The sequence below is a fragment of the Dermacentor andersoni genome, chromosome 10 (assembly GCF_023375885.2).
Source record: "Dermacentor andersoni chromosome 10, qqDerAnde1_hic_scaffold, whole genome shotgun sequence".
Classification (NCBI taxonomy): domain Eukaryota; kingdom Metazoa; phylum Arthropoda; class Arachnida; order Ixodida; family Ixodidae; genus Dermacentor; species Dermacentor andersoni.
This window is the reverse complement of record NC_092823.1, coordinates 125122665-125142695: the sequence shown is the minus strand read 5'-3', so window position 1 is coordinate 125142695 and position 20031 is coordinate 125122665. Positions and strand designations below refer to the sequence as shown.

At 43.6% G+C, this 20031-nt stretch overlaps 1 protein-coding gene across 4 annotated transcripts in view; it reads right to left on the bottom strand.

Annotated features, from left to right (window-relative positions):
• Positions 1-32: 32 nt before the first annotated feature.
• Positions 33-20031, bottom strand: part of pns (DENN domain containing pinstripe) — a 69023-nt gene continuing 49024 nt past the window's right edge. For all 4 annotated transcript variants that reach the window (XM_055078007.1, XM_055078005.1, XM_050192513.2 and 1 more), the window contains 6 exons: positions 19456-19527; positions 19103-19185; positions 15983-16106; positions 13935-14100; positions 13141-13352; positions 33-7970 (listed from right to left, as the gene is read on the bottom strand). In XM_055078007.1, coding sequence (XP_054933982.1) covers positions 13169-13352; positions 13935-14100; positions 15983-16106; positions 19103-19185; positions 19456-19527 — 629 coding nt within the window. In that variant the 3' untranslated portion in view covers positions 33-7970; positions 13141-13168. The remainder of the gene's footprint in view (positions 7971-13140; positions 13353-13934; positions 14101-15982; positions 16107-19102; positions 19186-19455; positions 19528-20031) is intronic.

The window sequence follows — 20031 nt, the reverse complement described above, 5'->3', positions numbered from 1 at the left end:
AAAGACCCACGCAAACAAATGACTGCACAAGGTTTCACATACGGCACATATGTCATCTGTATTCCTTCTCAACCTCGAGAGAAAAGGCAGCATTATGTTGTTCTCTGAACAGTCACTAGTTGCACATCACCATCACAAGGGCCAGCAGACATGACACCACTTTAAGTGTCACATGGTGACACACAGGCAAAACAGAAGCGACGCGGATACACCGCAGCAAGGTGCACTTCGGCCGCGCAACAAGTACACACAAAGCATTGCGTACTCGGCACACACACGTTAGCCGAACACTCCTCTCTTCTCTCTTGAGTAACAAAAACTGGGCTATGTACATATTTACACAATCGGAAAACAAACACATATAAATCAGCATCCCCACACGTGTGGTTATGCGGTGTGTACCGAGGCAACTGATAAGAACATCCGGAGGCAGCTTAGCCCCATCTCTCCTTGCTTCAGCAGATAAAGATGACCAGGATCAGCACACACACACACAATGTAATAAGCATGATAGATATAGACCTATTCTGGGGACAGACAGATAAAAATATAGATTTGTTTTGTGTGTTATGTACAGCAATATGTGTTAATGCAAGAGCTGACACAGCGCCAATGTTCTGAGACACACATGTAGGGCATATCGTGTGGACAAGACCTGTGCAACACGGAGCACTTGCGACTCAACCAGTGTGCTAATGTGAACATAGGTCAAGACACACGCCATGACTGGACATGAAAAAAAGGGGCCTCAAAGAATGACATCAGTTATGAACTCGGCGGACATAATTCTATTTCAGGTATGAAAGGTCTTGTTACTCTTTAGAAACGGTGAACCGAGTCCCACTGTATTGTGACAAGTCATTTGAGCTTTGACAAATAAATTAAGCAGCAGCAGCCCACACAAATTAGTTCTGCAGAGTTCAACAACATAACAACTTCTGATGCACAGCAATCGTGAAGATAGTAGTTCTCAAGCAAGGCCCACAGAGGTAACAGAAAGATCAGAACTACTCAAGCACATAATGCTTGGCTGGTCTATGTGTGCAATCATGGAACACTTAACCTTGGATAGTGTATGGATCCATCTGAAGATACCCTTATAGTACCCTTATAGATAATTTCATCGTCAACTTAGGACATTGCCAGAGTTGTTCTAAAAGCAGGTAAGAACACTATGTCAGTACATGAAATATCGTTATTTGCAACACTTGGCTTATGACAATATTTCCACAAAACCAGCGTTAAAAAAAAATAGCCGTTTTACTGGTATTATCACGACTGTTACCATGTGTTCCGAATACAAGCAATGACAGAAGTAAAAAAAAAAAAAAATTAAGGAGGCCTGAGGATTGATTGCAAGGCCACCTAGCTTGTAAGCGCTTCTCTATTAAGCAAGACAGAAAAACGAAGAGAAAAAAAAAAGAAATCCTGGTTCTTTAATATGTATAGATAAAACTGCTTCTGCAGTGAAAACCACAATTTACTGACATAGAGCACAGGCAAACATGTTCAGTACAACAGTACACCAAAAAGTGCACAAGTGTCTTTGCCAATAAACAATACAAATTTGATCAGAAACACTTCACAATGTGAACACACCAGACAATTTCTCATTTAACTGATAAACAGGTGGGGATAAATCACTTCCCATTGCACTACTTCTAAAGGCACAAAAATGAGGCTATATTTGATGGTTTTCTACCTTAGCAGGCAATGCGATGACAAACTTTTCAGTACTATTATTGTTCTAGCATATGAGTGAAGTTGTATTATTTGCACACTAATGTATGTAAACAAAGTGTGATATCTGCAAACAGTTTCATTCTTAAATATAGTTCAAAAAAGCTTTCTATAACTTGCCACTGAAGCCAGAGCTCCCCCACATTGCTTCTCTGTGTTGTTATAAAATGGCTACATTGTTTTATAATATGGCTACTGCCTGATTGGAAGACTACATATTAAGAATGAATAACATGAATTTTCTTTTGTCTCAATACATAAATATAGGTGAAATATAAATTGCAAGATAACTTGGCTTTTTTGCTTATGGCAAAAATGAAAAGAATGGGAGACATTCCAGCACAACCGTTTCACAAAAGAAAGCCTTTCCACAAATTATGCCTTTCATCAAACCTATGGCAGCAGCAAGAAGCCCCTAAAATGTTATAATCAATGGAAAAAACCTGCAAGCGGCCATTATAAATTCTCATAACAGCTTCTCCTGTGCAAACTATTACTGCAACTATGGCACAGGCCTGCATGCATAAACTACGACATTACGAGTTACCACAAATAAGTTTAGCCTGGTGTATGCATGTTACCATTGACATAATACTAGAATACCGGAAGCGTTTGACAAGAACAGCAACACTGGTGGCGCCATCTAGCAATCTAATGTGTTGAACATGAACAGGCTAGGAATGTTCTTGAGCTCTTCAGAATAAAAAAAAAATAAAATAAAAGAAGAGGGGGGGGGGTAACCTACACAGTGGTGCAACCTTGAAGAACTGCAACCCAGTTTCGAGTGAAACTGTTGTTAGTGGAACTATGCACCATAATTTCCAACAACATAACTCGGTTGACTCCCACAAGTGCAAATTTGTGCACATATAACACTCATTGCCTCTTGCATCACCTAGCATTTTTGGGACACCACTAATTTTGGTTTCTCAAACAGACGTACACATTTTTAAACAGTACTTTCAATGGTGACCGAGTATTTATGCTGCGCTTTTGGTGTTGGTACTAGCATCAATGCTTTATGGAGCTGACACTATTGACATTCAAATCTTTTAGTTTTCTATTCACCAATAATGAACTAGGTACATAAAAGGCAATAACACCTTTATAAATAGCATGCCACTGGTACTACATTTATGCTAGCAGCTAAGTAGCGCATAATCATTCATCAAGAAGAGTTGTGCCTGTTTTGGTTGTGTACGGCATTGCAAGGTGTCATTCCCAGTGCAGCTGCTCCTGTCCATGTCTCCAGTATTCCACTTAATTGTAATGAATACAGGTTGGGCTAAAGCTCGTCATTGTTAGAGGGTTTTAGCAACTCTCCGTTATCAGAAAGCTTTAACAACTCTTCATTAATAGGGAGTTTTAACACACCGATTTCAATATCTGCTACCATGTTTCCCTGCTGCGAGGAGCCAGCTGCAAATGCATGAGCTTACCAAGCACGAGTTTCAGCAACTCTTCATTATACGAGTTTTAGCAATGTCTCCGTTATTAGAGAGTTTTAGCCCACCACATTTTGCAATCTGACACTGAGCTCTCCTTCTGTGAGGGGCTTGCTGGAAATGCACCAATTTAGCTGTGCCACTGTTGTGCCACTCAAGCATGCACAGCTGACTTATTGCAGAAGTGGAGCACTTTGTGAGATCACAGAGCGTTGAAACTCCCTAGAAATCATTGTTGTACACCTGTCATTATACTGGTTACACTATATTCAAAACCTTGTGCTTTCGAAATGTCTAGTGCCTTTACTCCGGTTTAAATGATGGATACGAAATAATACAGTCGAAACGTGCAGTAGCATCGAAGCAGCAGAACAGTTCACTTTGCTGAAAAATGCAATGTTTCTTTCTTTTTTTTTATTACTCCATGTGTCAGCACAATCAGATCATACTTGTGAGCTCATTGAGACTTGCCTATAATGTGTCACCCATTCGAGGAAGACAGCTGAACGTAAAACATCACCATGTTTAACAGGAACAGCCCGTTGTCAGTGTTTGAAAATGTGTTAAATTGGAAAAATGAATACTAAAAGAAAGAACACTTTGTCTAAGGCCAAGTCGTTGGTGAAAAAAAGAAAATGCCACTAACACATCTTAAATTTATAAGAACAGTACGACACACTAGCATTATGCACAGCAGTCCAAAAAAATAAAGAAATGTTGTACTATGGTTGCCTGAGATGCTTTTGTCAAGTGCGAATGAATGATAGATGGCTCAGGCCGTGCCGCAAAATGATGAGCAACACTGCTGGTACACTTCTTCCAGACTAACCAGGCAGCGCGTGCAAAAATTATACACAGGATGCAGTGGGATTTTGCAATACGACTGTAGCATGTAAGACATGAGTGACGATGTGAAGACAATAACTGGGGTACAAAGATCAATGAGACTTTAACAATGTTCATCTAGACAAATGGATGTACAAAGAGCAAAATGTCGATGCAACTGCACAAGACAACCAACAACTGCAGCAATTACAATGCACTCAACAAAACAGCGAACAAACGAAGAATGAAATAACGGTGCACGTAAGGCTTTCCTTGAAAAGGCAAAATTCTAGTTAGAGAAATGCATGCGCGGTGTGCAGACTTAGCTCTTCCTCCCTAAATAAATTCAGAAATTTTTAATAAATTACTCAAAACTGGGCTTTCTTTATCGGGTGGAGACTTCCCGCTCAAACAAATTGTGCAAGGTGACGAACAAAACATTAAGCATTGAACACACTGTCACAGTGCCAAATTATACAAGCGCGACTATGTTAATCTGGAAATCATCACAAAATCACAGGTACTACTCCTTCTTATACATGACATAGCGCTACATGGTTTTAACGATGAGAGTTCACACCTTGTTCTTAAAAATAGGCCCATTACCTAACACGAAGCAAAAGCAGCTGTGAGCATGACATCCTGATACACTATCAGTGTTCTGTAAAGAAAATTATAACAGTACTTAACATGGGGGAAAAAAAGGTAACAGTGAGCTTGATGATCCCAACTTAGCAAACGTACCACTCGATGCTGTCTAAGAGCTTCACTCTTGTAATCTACAACAAGCATGGCAAATGAATGCTAGAGCACAAGCGTATGGCCATTTAAGTGTTACACACACTCTTCTCCGCACATAAGACGAGCCCTTCCATCCAGACACCCTACATTTGTCTTGACGAGGGTATATGCCACTACATATGATATGCTGCAACGAGCATCAGTGTGACCTATCTTAGCCAGAAACTTTCCCTCTCTCCCGTCAATGGCGCATCTTAATTCAGCAAGTGAAAATGCAACGAGTCTGTTGCGCCACATACAAAAGGCACACCCTGGTCCCCATACAAAATTTTACTCCAACAAAAGCTGTGCACGCTGGAACACCAGGCCGGGGGGAAAGAAAAAAGCGAGGGAAATGCAATGCCTTCGAGCTGCCATGAAACCGAAAATGAAATAGTACTTAGCAAAGCTCGAGTACGGCTGGATGACTTGACTTCCTTGGTAAGGCAGCGGGCTGCTAGAAGTTAGAGCTGGAGATGGCATGAAGCCGTAGGCCAGCACACACTGGTACATGCACACACACGCACAGCTGGTTTGTTTGTTTGGTTCCTGCGTCCCAGTATAGCGACAATGGGAAGGAGAAGTGGTGCTGACGCACACGTGCATGCAATGTCACAAAAGGTAACACCGCAAGAACAGATAGGTCGACGAGTTGTCGACAGCTTACTCTGAATATACTATGCTAAGCGAGGCGCATAGAGGCTGAAGTGATCAAGTTTGCATGCGCTGCTTATTATGTACTCCACTCCTACATCGCATTGCTTCATATTGTGTGTCATTTGCATTGCACATATGCAACAAAATTATAATGTGCAATGTACTGTGAAGATGGAAAGCGATTTGTGAACTGCAACACTCTAGCGTGCTGCTACGTGTGGAATTAGCGTGTGGAATGCACATGTGCTCTACGTGCATGCTAAGGAACCTGTGTAATGGCGCTTTCATTTATTAAGCCACGCAGCATGGTCTCAAAATGACTGCAAGAAAATTTGCAGTAAAACTAAGTTACCCTGTTTGACAAGATTTACTAGAGACGCGAAATTGTGGGATAAGTTAACTGGCAATTGCCATACCCCTTAATGTTCATTTTAATATTGTCACTCGTATTTCTGCATCGTTATTTTGTACCCTCTCCTAACCTGCCTGAGAAAAGCAGTCATGCCCATTTTATACCATAAAGGATGTAAATACAGTGCAAAAAAAGGCGATGTGAAGAGAAGAGTTAGAATTACAGCCTTGAAGGAGCCAACATGTAAGAGTGTGGGAACCTCACTGCCTCGTGTCATGATGGGCATTTCTTTTCTTTGCAGCAAACTGCCTTACCAAGAAGAGAAGACTTAACATCGATACTGCACGCTCGGTCACTAGTTTCCAATAACAACAGGAGTGAACAATGCCAGATCATAAATAAGAACACCCTCTTGTACAGATTATATACAATACACTAAACACAGACACAGTAGACTTCCTTTTAAGACAAACCCTGAGAAGTCAATTCACAGTATGCATAACAAAAATTCGGGATTTTCGCCAAGTTTCCCATGAAGGCAGTGCACTTCGATTATGTCATACTTTTGAAAATATGAACAGATTTCCCATATCCCTTCAAGTTATGTCTTAAAGGGTGTCTACTGTATGTCTATAATCAAAACATCTGTTATAAAGGAACTTACTAAGGGGTTTAAATAATAAGTAATGGCACACAAGAGAGCAGGAAATGAAGCATTGCCTTTCGCATCAATCAAACACTTAACGAGATGCTTCAATGAAAAAAATCAAACAAGCGAGGCTCAAAAGTGTTAAATGCGATATCAAGCCAATGCTCTGGTATAGGAAACATGTTATCCAAAATTAGGGGGGTTGTGCAACCTCTTAAAAGGTAGGCTCTGTAACTGACTTAGTTGTTTTCCCCCATTACAAGCCATAGATGTTATCTTACATTGTGATTTAAATAAATTTGACAAGTTTAGTATGTACACCTAACTTTGTAGCTTGGTTCCTATTCTGCACAGAGGTGGACAAAAGATTAGAACTTTTTTAGGGCATGCACTCACGACTGACAAGAATCCCTGAAGTGCTGAGTGATGAGCGTCAGCTACAGGGAATGTGTTTTGAAACACATTTTTGACGTGCTGTCGTCGCATCTGTTCCAAACTGTGCAATACTGGCTGCTTAAAATTACGTATACAAGGACTGCCGACAGCCTGGGCATTTTTGCTGCATGAAATTGACGCAGAGGCTGCGGCACAAAATGTACGTCAAAATATGCGCTCTATATGCCTGCTGACTTAAGAGTCAACCTAATTATAACTGTACCACTTTCTGATGTTGACTAATTCCCAACAGTTCAGGACATCAAAGCAGGTTAATCACGAATCATGTCAGGGCCAATAAAAGCTGTGTTTGTGTAAACACACTGCAGCTTTGAAGCCAATGGACTGGTCGAAGTTTAACACTTGCTAGGCTTAACAAAATGAAATGGTGCAGCCCAACATTTGAAGCTATGTACAATGACTAAAGAGAAAAAAAAAAAAGGTTAACAAGCGGCAACGTGAATAAGAATGTGATGGGAGATTGCTCGTGACTCAGTTTGTTAAAAACTTGCCGCGGAGTCATTCCCCAGCCTCTAAAACATCTAGCGAATGACTGTTCCATATGTACACTAAAATAATGTAGGCACGACATGACAAAACAATGAAAACAAGAACACTTGGGGAGTATTTCCTTGCTTGAGTGATTCTTTAGTCGCGGGTACACCCCGAGACCGACGTTCATGTTTCGTGTGAACAATGCATGCAACCACCGATTATACACAATCATCCTGTGGGCTGCCGTCTCTGAGCCAGCAAAACAAAACAATACACGTGCCAAAAGTACAGCCACGGAAGCTGGTATAACTGTAGGCAAGGAATGAAAAAAAAAACAATTTTTTTTTTCTTCTTTCATGCAGGAACCACCACGCACTGAGGAATAAGTTTTCTGCTTGAGGAACTAAGAATGTTACACGCAGTACTTTGTGTCGTCGTGCGCGACTTGTGAAGGCAACGTTGGCCAGCATCTGGCCGAGAAGAGATTCAATGGGCTGGCCGAATCTCTGGGCCGTTTTCAGTCTCCAGTGTTCTTACAACAAACCGGTAAACTTGCTCCGACTGCCTCTGATGAATCAACCTGTGGAGTATACTGCAAAAGAAAGAAAGAAAGAAAAGGTCACTAGAACAGGTCAATCCTCTGACCAGCCAAAAAATCAAACAGTAGCAGCATGGCAGTGTTACAAGGACGTTCACATATCCTTGTAAAACAAAAATCAACAAGAAGAAAATCACCTTTTCCTTCCATTTTTGAGAAGTAAGACCATCGTAGAAAGCACGAGACAATTCAAGATAAATTATTACATTAAAATAAAGGTTTACTGATGGTGGGTGTGGGCACTAAACGCGGTCAGTCATGGCATCCAAGCTTTACGCCATCATGCGACGCCAATCTTGGGCGTTACGAACCACACCAATGCATTGCTCCCGGCACTATCTGCACTGCACTTGCTGGCGCTCACAAGTATGCTATAATGGCCCAACCTTCTTGCGATTTGTTTATAAGTAATTGCTGACATACACTATTCACCAGGAATGTTCTAGGAATTTGTGAAATGATTTTACTGCTGAGAGTGAAAGAGAGAGAGAGTAAAAACTTTATTGAACATAAATAAAATAAGGCACGATGAAACATTAAAACTTTGAATTAACGAAATTTGCGATATAATGAAGTTTTTGCTGCAACAAGTACAACTTCATAATATTGAGGTTCGATTGTATACAGATCTTTCACCCACCATTTCTGCACAACCATCAGGCCCATAATAACTGCATAAATGCGTCAGGGATCATTGGAAGACGATAAAAAGTTGTTTGACAAACCTTGTAACAGCTGCATCAAAAATCATTCCTTCTGTGCTTTTCTATGCCATTTTTTTTTTCTTTCTGTGAATCTTGCCACTGCCATTCATAAATGTTTTGACCTTGATGGTTAGTAAGGAAGAATGATTAAGCTGTTGAATAAATCATTCCTAAAATGCCTTTACTGCATCCATGACTACCAATATCATTACATTCTTTTTCATGACAAGCATAGCTTGACACTGCAATGTAAAAAAGAACTGTTTAACTGTCATTTTGTTACATCATTTCTGTTTTTTTTTACACTCCCAATTCATTACATCAACATCCTTTTCACAACTGCAGGGATGTTCAAAACACATTTCGTGACCGACTGATGAGGTTTTAATGTTACAAAGCTTGGCTATGAAAGATGGCACAGCAGGAGACTCCAGATCAATTTTCGTTACTTAACGTTCCCTAATGTGCACCCGAATCTATACTGTGTCTCATCAACTTCAGTGCAGCACAGCGAAGCCTAGGGCTCGTGTCAGCGAATCAGTATCAATAGCCGGTTGCGTGTTCCAGATAAGAGAGGAGCCCACTGTATGCCACTAATCCTTTGGTGTAGCATCCGTCCAGTGGGCGCTGCGTGGACGGTGATCAGAGGTGAACACCAGAGGTGACCTTCTCCTGTTTCTCTGTTCAGGTCAGCTGATAAAACTCATAGCTTGCACTGCACCGCACAGTGAGATGGAGATTAAGTACACATCCGCTTCTGCATGCTGAAACCATCAGAATGAGACCGAGGTGGCAAGCAAACCAACCCATCAGACTTGTTCTATGTAGCTGAATACCATGGCTCCTTAACAACAATGGCAAGCACATAAAAAAAAGAATCTTGTATGCAAACTTTGGCCGCTATCTTGTACACATTCGAAAAGCCGACGTTCGATTTCGCCTCACGTGACTGGACTAGATTGGCCTAGGCCGCGATATCGGCGCAGCCTGGACAATCGCGCGAGGCGAAATCGAGCGTTGGCTTTCCGAATGTGTACAAGATAGCGGCCTTGAGCAACATATTGTGAGAATTATGGAAACTGGTAATTTCGTACGTCCAAAGATACGCCAGCATACACAAGTAGAGCGGACGCTCCTCGCACGGTTTTTACGTGCGGGAAGGCCAGGCGGCTTCCCAGCAGTGCGACCCCCCCCCACCTTCGAACCGGTCACAGACGTAGACCGTCAGGTGGCCGCAGAGCCCCGCGACTATTGGACCGAGCAAAGAACACGGCAGGGGCACCCAAATCGGTCCAACTGGTGAAAGCCACAGAAGATAGAGGACTGCGAGCTATGACGAAGGAAGGACCTCAGGTAAACATCTCCTTCCAATCCTTTATCGCACCCTGCTATTCGCATCACGATCGACCCCGGAAAACGTTGCAGTTGTAATTAGCCTGCTACCAAGTGAACCCTCTGGAGCAATAAACATTGTTGTACTTGTTATTCTACAGTGTGTTGTCATGTTTTCTGCTTGTCCTATGTACCGCCGTAGCCTGGTCGTACAAAGTGAGCAAAAGGGAGTTGGCCATCAACCCTTAGCCTTACGCACAACGGTGGTTTAAGAGAACCTTAGTCTACAATATATGAAAGACTGCAAAATTGTGTTAAGGGAGTTATCACTGCTCATAGAATTCCCAGGAGTCTGGATTTCCGTCACCCCAAAAACTGCCCAAGACTTTACAAACACTTCACTGTATTCAAGCTTTGTAGTGCTGTCATCGACCTATTTATGCCTACTGGAAGACAAAAGCCTTTCCCAGTGATCTCCAGTTTGTGGGCGATACGGGTTTCTCCTCCGTACTCTTGGGACAAAGGAACGACAACACAGTAGTGGAAACAGTCACAAGGGCATTTATTGCACCTTTCATAGATCAATGCCTGCTAGCCGAGTTGCTATCCCCAAAACATGCCGATGGGCGCGCGACAAATCTAGAAGTCCGACTTACCACGACCGCATTGCGAGCGAATATGTTCGCCCCATGCTGGATCCCAACGCCTGGTCGCTCGCGCGTACTGTCACGCGAACGGTGTCCAAGGCGGCCACGCGAGATGGTCTCGCAGAAGCATGGTCGGCGCACGCGCGGGCGGCACGTCCGTCCCGCTCGCTTCCCAAACCCAAAGAGACCCAGCGCCTTCCCTTTCGGCGCCCAAGTAACCCCGCAGCAGCGCGACACTCGAGCCATCTCCCGCACTGCGCCTCAACCACTCCGACCGCCGCAGGCGAAGCCGCCCCGCAGGAGACGAGCTATGCGGGAAAACTAGATCTCAGGGGAGGCGTGAGAGTCCCGCATCCCCACAAGTTGTACCTCTGTCTTATGCCAGCTGGCCCTTTCTTATAGCTTGCAAGTTTCCTAATTTCATCACACCACCGACTGTTCTGCCCTACCTGTTACAGGGCTAGCCCAGCTCCATTTCCTCCTCTTAATGTTAACTGGAATACTGGCTACCCGTTTACTTGCTAATCCATGCCACCGTCTTCCTGTCCTTAAACGTTACGACTAACACTTTCCGTTGCATCGCTCATTGCGTGGGCCTTTGCACCCTGGTGTGAAACGTGAAGGGGTGGCTTAGGTAGTATCTGCTTTAGCGGCCGCACACCAATGAATGACGACACATTGTTACTGTGCATTTGTTGTATTGTAAACTTCCTCTCAGGCTTCTTAGCTAACCGTCAAGTTTGTGCCCTATATGTTAGCACCGATAGAATATAATGACCGTACAGTTCTATACAGTTGAACGCCTTTGTTACTAAGTGCTTGGGCCCTCCGAAATCATTTGTTATGCAAGTCACTTTGTTGTAAAGATTGTGCACCGCACACCTCCGAAAAGGACCGGGACAGAATTACTCCTTTGTTATACAGGTCATTTCATTGCAGAGACGTTCGTTGGAGAGGCACTCCACCACTCATTTTGCACTCGCCCACTTGTAGTAACTACAGTTGAACCTCGCAATAACGAGATCAGCGGGGAATACAAAAAAATTTGCTTTCGCGAGAATTTTGTTGTTGCGAAATGAGACAGCACAGATAGGTAATGTGTTGCACAACAAAACATTGCTGTCAAAATTCTGTTAGCCTACTATGGCAAGCTTTGCTTGAGGATATAGAACTGCGCTGCTGACAGTACAAGGTGTGCTGTTTGCATCGATCAGCAGTGGCAGCACTGTCATGGAGCAGTACTGTCGGTCAGTTGCTTTCGTAGATATGATAATTTTTGTGAAATCTTGTGTAACTTGGCACTGGACGCAGAGCAACAGTGCTCCACGCATGCAGCAGCATTTCCAGTGCAGAGCACAAAATACCTGAAGGCAATCGATCGAGATTAACGGCTCCTTCCCACAAATCTATGCACGGCACCCAAAATGCAAGCGTTGCCTGTCGGGTGTCACCAAAACCAGCGTTTTTGAAGCAAGAGATGCGCATTCCCGGATGATTGCTCAATCACGGCCTGACGCATGGCACTCGATGCTGCAACCACCACCTTAAGCACCACAAACAACTCCACGTCGGTGGACGTGGATTTCCTTGTTCTTGCTGCATTTTTCTCACCGAGGCGCCCTTTACGCACCACACTAGGTGTGTAAAAACTGCCATCACATGTCGGTAGCAGCCTGTGAGCAGCTTCAAATGGGAACACAACAAACAAGATGGCGGCCGCGAAGTGTTTCTGGTGCACATAAATGCTTCCGGCAGTTGGTTGTTTTTGTCAACAAAAATGGCAGCGCCCAAGCAAGTGTAATGTAGTGGTATTTTACACAATTTTAGTGCAAAGCAATCACATTTGAGCACATTTAGGAGCCTGCTAGCCTTGCTTGAGTAGGTAGAGTGCAGTGTTACGTTCTGGCAAATTCCGTTGATGCGGGATTGTAGTACAGAAATATTTTGTTACCTAGGGGCACGAAATGCACTGATTTTACGGGCTTTCACCAGGGATATGAAAATATTTCGTTGTCGCGAGAATTTCGTTGTCACGGGATTTTGTTATCACGGGTTTCGACTGTACTTGTACACTACGTACTCTCCACTACATTCTACACATATCCCTGTATGCTGTGCCAGTTCTACTACACCAGCTACACCATGCCGTGGCATGTAGTGTGGTGCAGAAAAAGCAAGGAGACAAGTGCTTGTGTCTGTTGTCTGTTTCTTCTTATGTCCTTGTTTTTGCTGCGTTACACTGCATACCATTCCATGAAGATGAACCAACAGGCCCACATCGCCACCCTCGTTGTTTACCATGCCAGTTCTACCACGAACACACCAGCTCTAAGTTCTACCACACTGGCTACACTCTGTACAATGCCCTTGTGCCTCGTGGATACCAAACCCGGCACCACCACCGCCACATGAAAACCACTGTGGTGCTCCCCGACACAGCTCTGCTGTGAAACGGTAACGGTAACGGAAACGGTAACGTACAGCTGCCGTGAGGAGGTGCTGCCTGGGCTCAGTTGTCCACCCCACGGGTGATGGAGCTCTCGAGAGCAATGTCGAACTCGGAGAGGGCCTCCAGGATCTGGACGAGGAAGACCACAAGGTTGGTGTCACGCAGGAACGACCTCTCCTCGTACATGGTGGTCGTCACGGGGCAGGCGGCCAGGTCGAACATCATCTGGTGAAGGAAGTGCTCCCTGCACACAACGGTTTGGGAGGGGTTGAAGGCCACGTAGTCAGAGGAGGAGACGGGAGAGACTGACTGAGAAAGTTAGCGAATCATCCCCCAATTTATACATACTGTAACAAGAATGTAACATGCACTTATCTTTTTCTAAAGAGTGGTTCTGAAATTTCCCTGCTGTGCAAATCGAATATGAGACTGAAACCGCTTGTTCATGGCTTTGGCAACAACTTACCGTCAGAGCCAGCGTCACTGCCACTGTCATCACAAGAGCACGACAGAACAAATTTCTGTGTGGGCTGGCAGAGATGACGCACCGCTTTCATAACAACAGACTCATACAGAAGACGAGTTACTTTACATGCCATGTCTAATAATAAGAGAGCTGAGACATATGTTTTTGCTACAGCAGAGAATTGCTTGCGTTGCTGGATGAACTGGCAAAGCGGTTAGTCAATACACAAGCTGCCATTCCGTTTGCATTTGTCTCACAGTCGTTCAAGAAATGGAAACGGGAGTGCTGTGTGCCTGCTGAGAACTTTACAGCCCCGCATGTAAAGAGCCACACCACGTGCCAAGATGATTGCAGCCCCACCTGGCGGCAAGGCAGATGAACAGCTGGAACTTTCCGTCCTTGCCCATGGTGTGGGAGGCCCGCTCTACTTTGTTGGCCAGGTGGCAGTAGCAGCGCCACACCGAGTTCGGCCGCTCATCCTCCATGTTGTCCTGCAGTGCAGACTCGAAGTACTCCTTGACTTTTACTGCAATGCAGAAAGAAAGCAAGAGAAAGTGAGAAAGAGAAATGCGTCACAGTTTGAGCACACCTGTCTCGCCAGCCATCTTACAAAACAGAATAGTTGAAGAACACCCAAGAAAGTGGGTGGGAGGGTGGCAGCCACAGTAGCTTTAGTAAAGCACCACAGAATGCACAAGACGCGAGTATGGCTCCCACTTGCGGCAAGTTGTTGTATTTCCCTTTGCCGTTTTACTTGAGGATTTGAATTAAACAAAAATCAATTGCCCCTATGCCATTTCCAGCTTCATTGTGAATGCCTTCATCTTGCATTGACTAAAAAGAAACTGAGCCCCTCAGATCCTCTTATTCTTCTTGCCTTGATGTTGGAAACTGGCCACATGATGGTGATATGACAGGACAAGCAGCAGCATGCTTGGAGGAGGTGTGAAAGGTTTGCATGGTTAATATTCTCTGGTTTATACATACTCCTGACGTAAGTAACAACATGGTAAAGGTGAGGATGAAGGCAAATAACCCTTACACCTTGGCTGAAGCCTCTTTGTGGTCTAAGTACTTGTCTGCGAGTAATGTGCCAATGAGGGGCGGGCTGATGAGCACGTGATCAATATCACACAGAGATAAGATGTGAATGTGATAGGGCACAATAGCCATATCAGAAGAGAAGCAAGAGTTTTGCTGTTAACATGAAGTGGGAAAACCACAGTGTGGTCCTGAGAAATTCCATGATTACTCCACACTATGCATTGAAGCCTCACAGTATTTTGCTTATCACTTTTTTCGTATGCATCATCACCATTAGCCTGCTTTTGTCCACTGCAGGACGAAGGCCTCTCTCGGTGATCTCCAATTGCCCCTGTCCTGCACCGGCTGACCCCATATCTGATGACCCCAATTGACCCTTAAGTTTCCCGATTGCATAACACCACCTAGTTCTGTGCCATCGTAGATTGGGCTTCCCTTCTTTTGGCAGCACACCTTCGATAACTCTAACTGACCATCGGTTATGTGCGCGATGCATTACATGGCCTCCAACTTTAATGGGCATGCTACAAGGATGCCTCATGGGTACAAAAAGAAGGGGGGGGGGGGGAGAAGAAGATGATGCTGACGAAACATCGGACATTCTTTAATAGAATTTTCAGTTCTATTATTCTTTTTTGGCTCACAGGTAGCTTTTTCTTCTACTTCTTACGTGACAAGGTTTAGTTAACACTCTTCTCCACTGATATATCTTGCAGGTTCAGTCATGCATGCAAGGCTTTCTATATTTATCAGATTTTCTTCCTTGTCAAGTTGCGCAGTGCATACATATTTTTCCCTAATAAACTTGCAGTTGTGAGTCAGTGCTCATGTATGTACCACCCTTTCTCTGTCTTCATCTGTTTCAGCACTTGTTTTGTCAAGTATGAATATTCTTTAACCCCACAAAGCCCAATGTATCATTTTCAATATGCTGAATTTGATGCCTAAAAACTCTTGATTTAAGCACTGGAAACATAATGCAGAGACCATACTGATGGTTTTGATATGCTGGAGTGAAGTTTCAGTTTTTGACAGTTCAGCAAATAAATTATTAATTAAGTGATTACCATATTAATTAACGATTATGCAATTATCATTTGACTGTTTTTTTCATAGCAATATAGTCTCCATGGCCAGAAATAAATGTCAACAAGTTGTTTAAATTCTTTTGATGTGTAAGAGTGTTTGGGCTTTGTGGGGTTAACTCGCCCATATTTCCTCGCTACATTGAACAGCACGGGACCATGTCACACGAGGCAATAGAGCAGTTGTAGCACATGTCCTGGCATTGCAATCTGTGCGCATTTTTCGCGGATGGAAAAAGAACAGACGCAGAAGAGCTAGCCGGGAAAGCACACACGTACCAAAATACTCCCAGAGGTAGACGTGCCTGAAGAAGCGCGTGTCCTTGAAGCCATACAGGAAGACCTGCTCCAGGCAGTAGACCAGCCCCAGCTCCCCACAAAGCAGGATTGTCAAGTTGCCCCTCTGGAAGTAAACACAGTGCACATGCTTTCAACTTTCCCGCACTACACAATCCCGTTTTCCCCGTTTTCTGAACTCGGTGATCAAGTGGCAATCAACAAAGCACTAGGAAAATTTACGGAATTTAGGGAAACTAGGGAACTTTAGTGCAAAGTGCTAGAGAGACGTGAACACAAAACAGACAAGGACGAGCATGACTGTCAACTGTTTATTATAGCAGCCCACCCACTGATATGTGATGACGACTAAGGCCACTTTTGGCCAAGGAGCGCCAGACACTAACATGTGTGCTACTACTTGAAGTGCACGCACCCCGTCACATCATTGCATCAACTTTGCAATACCACAGGTTCAGGATCAGAAGTTCATCAGAAGTTAGAATCCCAAATCAACAAGCCCACCAATCAGTCTTAAAACAAAGTGCCTATTTCTAGCGTCGTGCGAATATTCGAATTTCTGAAGAGTAGTTATGAAAATTGTGCTATGAAGAACGTGTCTTCAAATGCTCTCACCAAACACGCAGAAGCGACTTGCCCTGAAATAGATGGGGACAATGCAAAGATAACGGAAAAATAAAAGAACTGGGCTTTCTTTTGAATCCCTGACAATTCAGATCACAGAGCACACACTTCATTGCAATGATGGCAACTTTCCCCATGCGCATGCACATTGCTACGTCACATATTAAAGTCTACATAACTAGACCATTGCCATCTTCAACTTCATTGTGAACAAGGCTCCGGTGTGGGGGCCGAAACGGCTTTTTTAAAATAAACTTTTGTGGTCAGTGTCCACTTTTAACTGTTGCCATGTGTATTCTCGACCACACGGGCTTCCATCCAATTCTTGATTTTGATATTCGCTTAGAAAAAAAAGCCAGCAGGTACCACACCCTGTGGGAATTGATGTTATGTGAAGCGCTGTGTGGGGAGCCTACCAAGTTAACCAAATCACCGTGACAGCACCAAGTTGTAGGCAGCTGTTTCATGACGTACATGACATGCATGTCATGACCTATCATTTAGGCTCGTCATACACTCTTGTCATGCTATGCCTATTTTGGTACATACCAAGTTAACGAAACGACCATGAGAGCACCAAGACGTAGGTGGCTAGATAGGTACTGTCAAAGTGGCAAATGTTCGCCAAGAAATGCTTCGCATTTAAAAAATAAATAATATTAGACTTTTCAAAGTGTAATAATATGGTTCTTATATTCAGCTTCGTTGCAATACAGCAGTGTTATCCGGTGAAGTGTATACACAGTGCAGTGAAGCACGTCAGAAGTGGACATGGGCAGTGTAATGGGGCCCAGTATGCATTCCTTGTGCACGTGCCATCTCCAGCAAAAGCACGAATACCGAGACGTCTAATAAGTGTAAGCGAGACATCTAATCAGAATAAAAGCATTGGTATGGCACAATCTTCTGTTTACACCTCCTCTAGTCGTTGCACCTCCTCTAGTCGTTGCAATGGTCTGCATTTTTTATTTGTGCATTGTTTCACTTTCATTTCTTTTTCATTAATTTCCTACATGCACAAAGGCAGTTGCATCATGATCTGCTATTTATCTGTATCTTTGACATTTAGTTAACGAGCTATACTACCCTACATTTTGGTCTTCTGCTTTCACAGAAGAATTAATTCCAATATGCAGTAGTTCCTATGCATACGAGTTTGCAGCAACTTCGTTGCATGACAGCTATTCAATATAGTCAAGAACAGATTTCCTGGACACCCGACTTTTTGGACATGCCTAATAATTCGGATGCCTTTGCAGTACTGCCATGTAGTATAGAGTCGATATATAAGAATGTCTGAAATTTCAGACAGAAATTTCACAGAAAGAAACACAGACAGAAACACAAGCAAAGGGTGTTTCACAGACAGAAACACCCTTTGCCTCCGACTTTCCAGAGTTTCTGCCATGACTTCAGGTCTGAAATGGCATTAATCGAAGCCACCACTGCCGCCATTTTATCTCGCCGCCTTGAACCGGTGCTCTCACACGCAGTTCAATGGCAGCTATAGCCACCCCCGTGCCAACGCTAGGCTTAGCTACTTCGATGTTTGCTACCAAGCTTCTTGCTGTTCGGTGCAGTGTTCTTCATTAAAACAATTCGCTGCTGCCAGAAGTGATGCCAGCCCTGCCTTTGTAATCCTCGCCAATGGCTTCGAAGCTCAGAAAGCATGAAACGTTGCATAATGCTGGTTTACGAAGGTCAACTTCGCCCCACGACAGCAGTGTTACGTGATAAAGCATACCAAGACTGGGAAGGGACAATTGTCACGGGACACGGTATGTATTCCTTAATTATACACGGGCGCACCCGCCGTCTCCTGTAATATTACAGGCACCGACATGCCTAATAAGTGTACTGGCAGGCCTTCAGAGCTATTTCGGATGTGTGGCGATTTGAGCCCTTGGGGGCAGTAAAAGACATCATTCATTTTTTCAGACTGCCCAATTTTTCGTGCCGTTTTCGCAACTTCTAGGAAGTCTGAAAAATCAGACGTTGACTATATTTGATTTGATTTGAAAATATACCTTCCAAATAACTATTCGCTTCAATTTCACTTCAAACACAAAATCCACTATTCACACATGCCTACCTATTTCGCAAAAAGGTAACGAACAAGAAGTAACCAACTCCATTATCAGACATACTGGGGATAGATAATATGCTGCATTCATAGAATGTAACTTACAATGCTGACTTTACAAGCCCTTGCAATTTCTTTGCAGCATTAAACCCCATAATCTGATTTCATTTCATACTTGTTTCAGCAATAAAACTTCCAAGTTCCCAGTCAATGGATCTAGACCAGAATGAAGCACACTGTTCTGGCATTTCAGTTAGAATAGCACAATCACACAAGTGACAAGTACTTGACAGAGATACATTAATGTGATGATAGATTTACTTACTGATTTAACAAATCTCATTATGTGGCTGAGAGTTTGCAAATAAAGAGCAAAGTGAATGAGTCATCCTGACCTCTCGTTCTGACTTGTAGAAGTACTTGACTATGTTGTTGACTGCATCGCCAAGGAGTTGCTGAATCTCTGGAATCGTTAGCCCTGCATAAAAATGAAAGAAAACAAGTAATTAAGCAACACAAGATGTCATCCGATGCACTAATGAGGAGCTTAACCTTTCCTAAATACCATGAGAAGACCACATGCCATCTAAGCCCTTAGACATGCAAACACAAGCATGGGCAGTGGACACATGTCACGTCAACCTGAATGACAACATATTAATCCTACATTATAGGTGGAAAATGGGCCAATTTAGCTGACGTATGCTGCATCACCACACCTACAAAAATGAGCAACTTAACAACGTACGGGGTTCACTAGGCCTTCGTGGAACGCTGGGCGACCGGCATCGAGGTGGCGTTCGGCAGGCTTCCATCAGCTCTGCATGTTGGAAAGACCTTTTAGTGGGGACAATGAGCTGACTGCTGCGAAATGCACACACAAATGCAAGAGGCTCTGGCTACAGCAGAAGCCACAAAAAGCCCAACTTCTTCACAGCTTCAACGCACAGCAAGGGATTGGAAAGCACTGGGCGCACATTCAAATGCAAGATGGATAAAGCGGTCAAAGATAGGCACGCTGCAATGCTTTACTTTGGTTGCATGCCAGTGGGAAAATCTGCAACTTTGACGGCGGCCCACAACTTGTACAAAACTGTTTGCAGTAGGTTTTCACAAATTGCCAAGGGGTGCTGGAAAAGTTCAGCACTGTTGCATACATTGATAAAAAAAAAAGAAAAGACACTAATGTTAGCATATACAGAAACACATGCTACATGTTCAGCATAACATGGCAGCACAGCAAGTGCAATACGACTAAACAATGGTAATGCGTACACAAAACCCCTATGTCTGCTTATGTACGTCAAGCTAAAGCTCTCTGATA